This window comes from Lampris incognitus, chromosome 2 (assembly GCF_029633865.1).
Source record: "Lampris incognitus isolate fLamInc1 chromosome 2, fLamInc1.hap2, whole genome shotgun sequence".
Taxonomy (NCBI): Eukaryota; Metazoa; Chordata; class Actinopteri; order Lampriformes; family Lampridae; genus Lampris; species Lampris incognitus.
In genome coordinates, this window is record NC_079212.1 from 66,578,448 (window position 1) to 66,591,609 (window position 13,162).

A 13,162-nucleotide genomic window follows, 5' to 3' on the forward strand; every position below is an offset into this window, starting at 1 on the left:
TTATTCAATAGGTGACTTATAGCCTGTATTCTTATATAGATTACTTATAGCTTGTATTCTTCTAAAGGTGACTTGCAGCCTGTATTCTTATATAGATGACTTACAGCCTGTATTCTTATATAGATTACTTACTGTCTGTATTCTTCTAAAGGTGACTTATAGCCTGTATTCTTCTAAAGGTGACTTATAGACTGTATTCTTATATAGATGACTTACAGACTGTATTCTTCTAAAGGTGACTTACAGCCTGTATTCTTATATAGATGACTTACAGCCTGTATTCTTCAATAGGTGACTTATAGCCTGTATGCTTCTATAGGTAACTTACAGCCTGTATTCTTCTATATGTGACTTACAGCCTGTATTCTTATATAGGTGACTTACAGCCTGTATTCTTATATAGATGACTTATAGCTTGTATTCTTCTATAGATGACTTACAGCCTGTATTCTTCTAAAGGTGACTTACAGCCTGTATTCTTCTAAAGGTGACTTACAGCCTGTATTCTTCAATATGTGACTTATAGCCTGTATTCTTCTATAGATGACTTACAGCCGTGTGTTCTTCAATATTTGACTCATAGCCTGTATTCTTACATAGATGACTTACAGCCTGTATTCTTCTAAAGGTGACTTACAGCCTGTATTCTTACATAGATGACTTACGGCCTGTCTTCTTCTAAAGGTGACTTATAGCCTGTATTCTTCTATATGTGACTTATAGCCTGTATTCTTCTATAGATGACTTACAGCCGTGTATTCTTCAATATTTGACTCATAGCCTGTATTCTTACATAGATGACTTACAGCCTGTGTTCTTCTAAAGGTGACTTACAGCCTGTATTCTTCTAAAGGTGACTTATAGCCTGTATTCTACTAAAGGTGACTTACAGCCTGGATTCTTCAATAGGTGCCTTATAGCCTGTATTCTTCTAAAGGTGACTTACAGCCTGTATTCTTCAATAGGTGATTTATAGCCTGTATTCTTATATAGATGACTTATAGCCTGTATTCTTCTAAAGGTCACTTACAGCCTCTATTCTTCTAAAGGTGACTTACAGCCTGTATTCTTCTATAGGTGACTTATAACCTGTATTCTTCAATAGTTGACTTATAGCCTGTATTCTTCTAAAGTTGACTTATAGCCTGTATTCTTCTAAAGATGACTTATAGCCTGAATTCTTATATAGATGACTTACAGCCTGTATTCTTCTAAAGGTGACTTATAGCCTGTATTCTTCTAAAGGTGACTTATAGCCTGTATTCTTACATAGATGACTTACAGCCCTTTATTCTTCTAAAGGTGACTTACAGCCTGTATTCTTATATAGATGACTTACAGCCTGTATTCTTATATAGATGACTTACCGTCTGTATTCTTCTAAAGGTGACTTATAGCCTGTATTCTTCTAAAGGTGACTTATAGCCTGTATTCTTATATAGATGACTTACAGCCTGTATTCTTCTAAAGGTGACTTACAGCCTGTATTCTTATATAGATGACTTACAGCCTGTATTCTTCAATAGGTGACTTATAGCCTGTATTCTTCTATAGGTGACTTACAGCCTGTATTCTTCTGTATGTGACTTACAGCCTGTATTCTTATATAGGTGACTTACAGCCTGTATTCTTATATAGATGACTTATAGCTTGTATTTTTCTATAGATGACTTACAGCCTGTATTCTTCTAAAGGTGACTTACAGCCTGTATTCTTCTAAAGGTGACTTACAGCCTGTATTCTTCAATATGTGACTTATAGCCTGTATTCTTCTATAGATGACTTACAGCCGTGTATTCTTCAATATTTGACTCATAGCCTGTATTCTTACATAGATGACTTACAGCCTGTGTTCTTCTAAAGGTGACTTACAGCCTGTATTCTTCTAAAGGTGACTTATAGCCTGTATGCTGCTAAAGGTGACTTACAGCCTGGATTCTTCAATAGGTGCCTTATAGCCTGTATTCTTCTAAAGGTGACTTACAGCCTGTATTCTTCAATAGGTGACTTATAGCCTGTATTCTTATATAGATGAGTTATAGCCTGTATTCTTCTAAAGGTGACTTACAGCCTCTATTCTTATATAGATGACTTACAGCCTGTATTCTTATATAGATGACTTACCATCTGTATTCTTCTAAAGGTGACTTATAGCCTGTATTCTTCTAAAGGTGACTTATAGCCTGTATTCTTATATAGTTGACTTACAGCCTGTATTCTTCTATAGATGACTTACAGACTGTATTCTTCAATAGGTGACTTATAGCCTGTATTCTTCTATAGGTGACTTACAGCCTGTATTCTTCTATATGTGACTTACAGCCTGTATTCTTATATCGGTGACTTACAGCCTGTATTCTTATATAGATGACTTATAGCTTGTATTCTTCTATAGATGACTTACAGCCTGTATTCTTCTAAAGGTGACTTACAGCCTGTATTCTTCTAAAGGTGACTTACAACCTGTATTCTTCAATATGTGACTTATAGCCTGTATTCTTATATAGATGACTTACCGTCTGTATTCTTCTAAAGGTGACTTGTAGCCTGTATTCTTCTAAAGGTGACTTATAGCCTGTATTCTTATATAGTTGACTTACAGCCTGTATTCTTCTATAGATGACTTACAGACTGTATTCTTCAATAGGTGACTTATAGCCTGTATTCTTCTATAGGTGACTTACAGCCTGTATTCTTCTATATGTGACTTACAGCCTGTATTCTTATATAGGTGACTTACAGCCTGTATTCTTATATAGATGACTTATAGCTTGTATTCTTCTATAGATGACTTACAGCCTGTATTCTTCTAAAGGTGACTTACAGCCTGTATTCTTCTAAAGGTGACTTACAACCTGTATTCTTCAATATGTGACTTATAGCCTCTATTCTTCTATAGATGACTTACAGCCGTGTATTCTTCAATATTTGAGTCAAAGCCTGTATTCTTACATAGATGACTTACAGCCTGTGTTCTTCTAAAGGTGACTTACAGCCTGTATTATTCTAAAGGTGACTTATAGCCTGTATTCTTCTAAAGGTGACTTACAGCCTGTATTCTTCTAAAGGTGACTTATAGCCTGCATTCTACTAAAGGTGACTTACAGCCTGGATTCTTCAATAGGTGCCTTATAGCCTGTATTCTTCTAAAGGTGACTTACAGCCTGTATTCTTCAATAGGTGATTTATAGCCTGTATTCTTATATAGATGACTTATAGCCTGTATTCTTCTAAAGGTCACTTACAGCCTCTATTCTTCTAAAGGTGACTTACAGCCTGTATTCTTCTATAGGTGACTTATAACCTGTATTCTTCAATAGTTGACTTATAGCCTGTATTCTTCTAAAGTTGACTTATAGCCTGTATTCTTCTAAAGATGACTTATAGCCTGAATTCTTATATAGATGACTTACAGCCTGTATTCTTCTAAAGGTGACTTATAGCCTGTATTCTTCTAAAGGTGACTTATAGCCTGTATTCTTACATAGATGACTTACAGCCCTGTATTCTTCTAAAGGTGACTTACAGCCTGTATTCTTATATAGATGACTTACAGCCTGTATTCTTATATAGATGACTTACCGTCTGTATTCTTCTAAAGGTGACTTATAGCCTGTATTCTTCTAAAGGTGACTTATAGCCTGTATTCTTATATAGATGACTTACAGCCTGTATTCTTCTAAAGGTGACTTACAGCCTGTATTCTTATATAGATGACTTACAGCCTGTATTCTTCAATAGGTGACTTTTAGCCTGTATTCTTCTATAGGTGACTTACAGCCTGTATTCTTCTATATGTGACTTACAGCCTGTATTCTTATATAGGTGACTTACAGCCTGTATTCTTATATAGATGACTTATAGCTTGTATTTTTCTATAGATGACTTACAGCCTGTATTCTTCTAAAGGTGACTTACAGCCTGTATTCTTCTAAAGGTGACTTACAGCCTGTATTCTTCAATATGTGACTTATAGCCTGTATTCTTCTATAGATGACTTACAGCCGTGTATTCTTCAATATTTGACTCATAGCCTGTATTCTTACATAGATGACTTACAGCCTGTGTTCTTCTAAAGGTGACTTACAGCCTGTATTCTTCTAAAGGTGACTTATAGCCTGTATGCTGCTAAAGGTGACTTACAGCCTGGATTCTTCAATAGGTGCCTTATAGCCTGTATTCTTCTAAAGGTGACTTACAGCCTGTATTCTTCAATAGGTGACTTATAGCCTGTATTCTTATATAGATGAGTTATAGCCTGTATTCTTCTAAAGGTGACTTACAGCCTCTATTCTTATATAGATGACTTACAGCCTGTATTCTTATATAGATGACTTACCGTCTGTATTCTTCTAAAGGTGACTTATAGCCTGTATTCTTCTAAAGGTGACTTATAGCCTGTATTCTTATATAGTTGACTTACAGCCTGTATTCTTCTATAGATGACTTACAGACTGTATTCTTCAATAGGTGACTTATAGCCTGTATTCTTCTATAGGTGACTTACAGCCTGTATTCTTCTATATGTGACTTACAGCCTGTATTCTTATATAAGTGACTTACAGCCTGTATTCTTATATAGATGACTTATAGCTTGTATTCTTCTATAGATGACTTACAGCCTGTATTCTTCTAAATGTGACTTACAGCCTGTATTCTAATATAGGTGACTTACAGCCTGTATTCTTATATAGATGACTTATAGCTTGTATTCTTCTATAGATGACTTACAGCCTGTATTCTTCTAAAGGTGACTTACAGCCTGTATTCTTCTAAAGGTGACTTACAACCTGTATTCTTCAATATGTGACTTATAGCCTGTATTCTTCTATAGATGACTTACAGCCGTGTATTCTTCAATATTTGAGCCAAAGCCTGTATTCTTACATAGATGACTTACAGCCTGTGTTCTTCTAAAGGTGACTTACAGCCTGTATTCTTCTAAAGGTGACTTATAGCCTGTATTCTTCTAAAGGTGACTTACAGCCTGGATTCTTCAATAGGTGACTTACAGCCTGTATTCTTCAATAGGTGACTTATAGCCTGTATTCTTATATAGATGACTTATAGCCTGTATTCTTCTAAAGGTCACTTACAGCCTCTATTCTTCAATAGTTGACTTATAGCCTGTATTCTTCTAAAGGTGACTTACAGACTGTATTCTTCTAAAGGTGACTTATAGCCTGTATTCTTACATAGATGACTTACAGCCCTGTATTCTTCTAAAGGTGACTTACAGCCTGTATTCTTATATAGATGACTTACAGCCTGTATTCTTATATAGATGACTTACCGTCTGTATTCTTCTAAAGGTGACTTATAGCCTGTATTCTTCTAAAGGTGACTTATAGCCTGTATTCTTATATAGATGACTTACAGCCTGTATTCTTCTAAAGGTGACTTACAGCCTGTATTCTTACATAGATGACTTACGGCCTGTCTTCTTCTAAAGGTGACTTATAGCCTGTATTCTTCTATAGATGACTTACAGCCTGTATTCTTCTAAAGGTGACTTACAGCCTGTATTATTCAATAGGTGACTTATAGCCTGTATTCTTCAATATGTGACTTATAGCCTGTATTCTTCTATAGATGACTTACAGCCATGTATTCTTCAATATTTGACTCATAGCCTGTATTCTTACATAGATGACTTACAGCCTGTGTTCTTCTAAAGGTGACTTACAGCCTGTATTCTTCTAAAGGTGACTTATAGCCTGTATTCTTCTAAAGGTGACTTACAGCCTGGATTCTTCAATAGGTGCCTTATAGCCTGTATTCTTCTAAAGGTGACTTACAGCCTGTATTCTTCAATAGGTGATTTATAGCCTGTATTCTTATATAGATGACTTATAGCCTGTATTCTTCTAAAGGTCACTTACAGCCTCTATTCTTCTAAAGGTGACTTACAGCCTGTATTCTTCTATAGGTGACTTATAACCTGTATTCTTCAATAGTTGACTTATAGCCTGTATTCTTCTACAGTTGACTTATAGCCTGTATTCTTCTAAAGATGACTTATAGCCTGAATTCTTATATAGATGACTTACAGCCTGTATTCTTCTAAAGGTGACTTATAGCCTGTATTCTTCTAAAGGTGACTTATAGCCTGTATTCTTCTAAAGGTGACTTATAGCCTGTATTCTTACATAGATGACTTACAGCCTGTATTCTTCTAAAGGTGACTTGCAGCCTGTATTCTTATATAGATGACTTACAGCCTGTATTCTTATATAGATTACTTACTGTCTGTATTCTTCTAAAGGTGACTTATAGCCTGTATTCTTCTAAAGGTGACTTATAGACTGTATTCTTATATAGATGACTTACAGCCTGTATTCTTCTAAAGGTGACTTACAGCCTGTATTCTTATATAGATGACTTACAGCCTGTATTTTTCAATAGGTGACTTATAGCCTGTATTCTTCTATAGGTGACCTACAGCCTGTATTCTTCTATATGTGACTTACAGCCTGTATTCTTATATAGGTGACTTACAGCCTGTATTCTTATATAGATGACTTATAGCTTGTATTCTTCTATAGATGACTTACAGCCTGTATTCTTCTAAAGGTGACTTACAGCCTGTATTCTTCTAAAGGTGACCTACAGCCTGTATTCTTCAATATGTGACTTATAGCCTGTATTCTTCTATAGATGACTTACAGCCGTGTATTCTTCAATATTTGACTCATAGCCTGTATTCTTACATAGATGACTTACAGCCTGTGTTCTTCTAAAGGTGACTTAGAGCCTGTATTCTTCTAAAGGTGACTTATAGCCTGTATTCTTCTAAAGGTGACTTACAGCCTGTATTCTTCAATAGGTGACTTATAGCCTTTATTCTTATATAGATGACTTATAGCCTGTATTCTTCTAAAGGTGACTTACAGCCTCTATTCTTCTAAAGGTGACTTACAGCCTGTATTCTTCTATAGGTGACTTATAACCTGTATTCTTCAATAGTTGACTTATAGCCTGTATTCTTACATAGATGACTTACAGCCTGTATTCTTCTAAAGGTGACTTACAGCCTGTATTCTTATATAGATGACTTACAGCCTGTATTCTTATATAGATGACTTACCGTCTGTATTCTTCTAAAGGTGACTTATAGCCTGTATTCTTCTAAAGGTGACTTATAGCCTGTATTCTTATATAGATGACTTACAGCCTGTATTCTTCTAAAGGTGACTTACAGCCTGTATTCTTATATAGATGACTTACAGCCTGTATTCTTCAATAGGTGACTTATAGCCTGTATTCTTCTATAGGTGACTTACAGCCTGTATTCTTCTATAGGTGACTTACAGCCTGTATTCTTATATAGGTGACTTACAGCCTGTATTCTTCTATAGGTGACATACAGCCTGTATTCTTCTATAGGTGACTTACAGCCTGTGTTCTTTTATAGCTTACTCTTTCACACACCAAAACTCTAGACCAACCTTTCCGATGTATCTGTGCACCAATGAAAAAATGCAATATAGTTTTGAACTTCGTATGCAACCCACACAAAGTCAATATTTTTGATATTCATTGCACACAAGTTACTACTGAAAGCAAAACTAGGGGGCGTAAATGGTCGAAGTCGTGTATTTGGCAGAGTCACTAAGTTAAAATCATGCATCATGTGTTGTTTTTTTTATTTGACCGCTGGTAACACAACCATCAAACACAACCCGTTCTCAGCGGGTAAGCGGCGACTCAATCAACGTCTTTCATTGATTTGGCAAAGCATATTCATTATTTATTATATATTTTGAAGACGGGGGGCTGGGGGCAACAGTTTTGGTGGTGCTCAAGCTGCTCGGTACATATTTCCTCCTCCGACCATAACTGATGAGAGTCCTTAAATGGAAACCCGCACGGAGTAAAAACCATGTTTCCCCTTTCACACCTGGTCCCGACCAGGGTCACGTACCCGGCTCAGATGGCCCACGTTAACCCACCCACACCAACGGCAAACAAAGAGTGTCCCCGGGTTGTGGCTTCGGTGTGAAAGGGGCATGAGTCGTATTGCCATTATTAGGTGGCGTGTAAACAAACCGTGTAACTTGCAGAAGGGGGTCCGTCAGTCCTGCACGCTCGTGTAATGATTGACCCGCGGTGGACTCCAGCGGGGCGTAAGACAGGTGAAGGGCACTTCTCAGCAGAGCAGACCCGAATGACTGCGCGTTCATGTATGGCAGGACTGCTTTGCAGAACACTGCAGAGATAATAGCCCACTGGATAACTGGGCTTTAACTGCACGTACACGCACATACACACGCACGCACACACGCACATACACACGCATACACACACACGCCCCTTTCTGACGTCGGGCCGGCCCTCGCGCAAAGCGCAGCCAATCCGGGCGCTGCGGGCAGGCGAGCCTTCACGAGCCCGACCCCCTCATTTGACTCTTATAGCCTCCCGGCCGCAGTCATGTGACAGTAAATCTACTACTAGCGCCCACCGACACACGCACACAAACACACACACACACAGACACACACACACACACACACACACACACACACACAAACCTACATACGTATACATGCGCGCGCACAAACACGCGCAAACCCAAGCGCGCGCGCGAACACACACACACACACACACACACACACACACACACACACACGCCGTTTATACGCGGCCATTCAGCGCTCGCGCATTTGCGACGCGAGCCTCGGTACGCTTTCCCACGCCGCCGCGTGCGTGCCATTGACAGTTTACCGAGGAGCGTGGAAGCCGCTCGGCGCGAGTAAAACGGACTACCCTCCCACCCGGTCCTGCAAGTAAACGGACTACCCACCCGGTCCTGCAAGTAAACGGACTACCCTCCCACCCGGTCCTGCAAGAGCGGTCGAAGGTAAGTGAAGTGAGGCAGGGCTCGTTTCTGAATGCAGCGCCGCGGCGGCTGCTGGAAACGGGTCTTAATTCCTGGAGAAAGTGGATTTTGGTCGCGTGTCATCTGTTCGCGCTGCCTCGGCAGCGCGACTCCCCTGGCGCGAGCAGTAGATCGGAGAGGCAGCGAGCGTTTCCAAAAACCCGCCGCCGCCGCCGCCGCCGCCGCCGCCGCCGCCGCCGCCAGGGGAGTCAGGTCAGACAGGCGAGCTGGCAAGCCCTGACCGGGGTACTCCAGGTATACCGGCCCACATGCCCTGCGCCCGGAAGAGGCTGCAAGTTATTCTGTGCTCCGGTAGCTCCCTTTAGAGCAAGCCGGGCTGAGTCCCGGCCTGGCCTGCAGTGTAAAGACTTATTGATAATTGGGGAATCGATCTGCTACTTGTTGCACAGTGTTTGCAGCCTTTATACCGCACACCCGACAGCTTTGACAGCTCGCTGACGCTCCCCCCGGCAGGGTTGCCCCCGGGCTGGCTTTACAGAAGAGGGCGCCCGAGCATTCCTTTTCCTTTTCCTTTTCCTTTTTTCTTTTTTTGTTTTGTTTCTTTTGCCTTTTCTCGTTATTTAATAGCGATTCACTCTTTTCACCCGCACTCTGACGGGCCGTGTTATGAGGAGCATCCCAATGTTTCTTACAAGCTTTGTTCCACTGAAGTGACCACGCAGGTCATTTCATTATCACATTGTTATCATCACCGATGTAGAGATGAAGCCAAGGCTGCGTATGCATAGATAGATAGATAGATAGATAGATAGATAGATAGATAGATAGACAGACAGACAGACAGACAGACAGACAGACAGACAGACAGATAGATAGATAGATAGATAGATAGATAGATAGACAGATAGATAGATAGATAGATAGATAGATAGATAGATAGATAGATAGATAGATAGATAGATAGATAGATAGATAGATAGATAGATAGATAGATAGATAGATAGATAGATAGATAGATAGATAGATCAGTATGTGTGTATGCGCACCAGTATATGAGCTGTGGGCAGTAAGACGCGAGCGCAACGGAAGTCAAAAGCCGTGAAGAAAAACAAACCCGGAGGTAAACTCTCCTGAGCCGTCAGCAGAGCCATATTGTAGTGATCTGGACAGTAGTGGCGGGGGAGTGAGAGCCGCGAGTCCACATGGCCACGTTGTTTCTACTTTGCAGACCAACGGAGCGCACCAGCACATTCCCAATTAACCCTTCCCTCGCGCGTGCCTCCAGCCTCAGCCTTCGAATTAAGCTAGTTATCAGTCATTCTACCACATATACCTTGTGTTGTTTGTTACATTCTTTCTTTACATAGACATAATGTTGAATCGTTACTAATGGTGGCGGTGGAGGGGTGCACTGACCTCTCATTATGAATATTGATTAATATACACATAGCTTTCTTAAGAGCTTAAGCATGCATTATCCTCTGTCTGTCTGTCTGTTTGTCTGTCTGTATGTATGTCTGTCTGTCTGTCTGTCTATCTATCTATCTATCTATCTATCTATCTATCTATCTATCTATCTATCTATCTATCTATCTATCTATCGATCGATCTATCGATATATCGATAGATTGATCTAGCTATCTAGTATGCATGTACAGCTGTTGTGAGTTGTGTGGTTCACCTTCAGCTAGAGATTCACATTATGTCACAGAATGTTCTTTACTTACTGTCATACACGGTCTTCGGGATGAGCATCCTTGTCTTCGTAAGGTTCAATTGTAATTTTTTTTCTCCCTTCCAGCAATATGTAATCCTGTTAAATCAGGTTCGTGGTTTGACTGCCTTCTTCAGAACAAGAAACGTAGCGGTTTTATTTGATAGATGTGAGAACACAAGCAGCCGATAGATATACAGTAGCAATACCTCTTATGAAATGTTGGATTTGAAAAGTGGAATTCCCAGGCTTCGTGAACGATTCCCTCTGCAAGACATTACCCGTCGTGCTGAGGTTTCTAATGTTGTAATTTATTCTGCCATGGCCGTTCGCTCTCATGCTAGTGCAGACATTTCCCTAGAGTAGATGCATTCTTATCAGAAGGTGAATACTCGAGTACGCAGTTGGCTTCAGAGCCATGTTTTCTTTTGTCCTGCTCTCATGCCATGCCCAGTAAAAGAAACCCATCCCTCTTTTAACAGGGAGACAGAAGACTGCAGAAGAAATTCCCCCCATCTGGCTAAACTCCAGAAGAAGGGCCAGATCTTCAGAGCAGAGCAAAGAAGCCCGGCTAGAAGTCATCCGCTTAGGAATGGTGGATCACTTGCCACTTGGCGAGGAGACCTTCCTATACTACAACGGCTCTCCGGCGTCGGACTACAACCACCTCAACCACCACGGCGCGGGCAGCGTGTCGCCGAGCGACATGGTGACCGACACGGGCATATACCATCACCATCATTACCAGGGGGCGACACTCTCCTCCTCGCCGTTTGTCTCCGAGGATGACCTGAGTGACTCCTCCAGCCCTCGCTCCTCCCTCTGCTCCAGCCCTGAGTCCTCGTCGTCTCGACACCTCCTGGGCTCCAGCTACGAGAGCAGGGGCAGGAGTAGCGGGAGCAGTTCCTCCGGAGGAGAGAGCCAGGATAGCCTGTTGGACCTCCTCCTCTCACAGACCTCACTCGCCACCTCGCTGGGCTGTGGCGGCGGTAGCAGTGGCGGCACCAGCAGTAACGACATCCCCCTTGTTGCTCCTTCGTCTTCTTCTCCAACTTTGCCCCCTCATTCTCCACCCTCGTCTTCGGCCGCCCCGCTGTTACCCATGGGTCTGGCGTGGGAGTCAAGGAGGGAGCAAAGGCTGAGCCTGCTCCAGCAACAAGCCAAGGAGGATGGCTATGAATTTCCTGTCTTCATGGATGACCTGCAGGACCCCTCGGCGCTCCTCTTCCAGCCCACCTTGGAGGAGATTGAGGAGTTCTTAGAGGAAAACATGGTGGTGGGGACGGAGAAGGAAGAGGAGGGGAGCGATAGAGGGATGTCGCCGGTGTTAGCAGACACAGCAGTGGAGAGCCCCCGCGTGACGGCAGGCGAACCTGGATTCGTGTCCGAGAACTTGGACCAGACTGTGCCGATGGCGCGCAGCACTGCCGCCCCTTCTCCAGCCTCCTCACACTATGCGGAGACCAAGCAAATGCCATCGAAGTCTGAAACAGACCACCCGCCATCTGCCATGGATTCTAGTTCTGGCTCTAGCTGTGTTTCTACGGGTGGCAGCAGTAGCGGGGCTGCTGATGGGATTAAACAGGAGAACTGCACGTCACAATCAGGCTCGCCAGAGAATTCGGGTGATCCATCCAGCGTGCCTGTCATCCTGCAGATCCAGCCCATACAGATCAAACAAGAACCGAACGCGAATCCCTTATCAAACGGTGTGCCCCCGCAGCCCTGTTCCCAGCAACCCCAGCCCCAGCAAACCCCATCAGACATCAAAATAGCCCAGCTCCTGGTCAACATCCACGGGCAGACCTTTGCCTTGGTGCCTCAGCTGGTGCCCCCGGCCAACGTTGCCAGCACGAGCGCAACGGCCGCCGCCGGCTCGTCGAAGTTCGTCCGGATCGCGCCGGTGCCCATCGCCGCCAAGCCCATGGGGCTCGGGGATGGGGGTGTGGGAGGAGGTTCGGCCGCGGGGTTTCTCGTGGGAGGTCCAAAATATCAGAAGAGCACAGTAGCGGACCTTATAAAGATGCACAAGTGCTCTTTCCCGGGCTGCAACAAGATGTACACGAAGAGCAGCCACCTGAAGGCGCACCTCCGCAGGCACACCGGGGAGAAGCCCTTCGCCTGCACGTGGCCCGGCTGCGGATGGAGGTGAGGGCAACCACGATGCTGCCGGGTGGAATGACTAGATGGATGAGCTCAGAGAGAGAGAAAGGGGTGACTGACTGGAGGTGTGGTTGTTTAGTGAGATGGGGGGGGGGTTCAAATCTTTAAATCAAAATGTAGCACGTGATTGGATGGATGGATGAAAGGTGGTCAAGATGGGTGAATGGGGAGCTAATATCGGCTTGTTTAGTGAATGTGGTTGAATAATTCATTAATTGCCTTATGAAAAGGTGAATGAATGCATGAAACACGATGGAGGGATAATCTAGATTCAAAGAAAAGCTTCACCAACCTCGGTCCTGCAGGGTTTTACTGGCCTCTGTGTGAAATAATCATTTGTAAAACTGACCCGTGGCTATAAGCGCGTCATTTCCGGTGCAGTTGCACTGCAGACTTCTTGGCACATCCATCCTCGCCACGTAGGTGACGGTGAACCGGTTTACACA

At 42.6% G+C, this 13,162-nt stretch overlaps 1 protein-coding gene across 1 annotated transcript; it reads left to right on the top strand.

Moving 5' to 3' along the window:
* Positions 1-8,691: 8,691 nt before the first annotated feature.
* Positions 8,692-12,799, top strand: LOC130108189 (Krueppel-like factor 15). Its single transcript, XM_056275043.1, has 2 exons — positions 8,692-8,860; positions 11,036-12,799. The coding sequence occupies exon 2, from the start codon at positions 11,146-11,148 to the stop codon at positions 12,703-12,705; it is 1,560 nt and encodes a 519-aa protein (XP_056131018.1). The 5' UTR covers positions 8,692-8,860; positions 11,036-11,145; the 3' UTR covers positions 12,706-12,799.
* Positions 12,800-13,162: the final 363 nt, after the last annotated feature.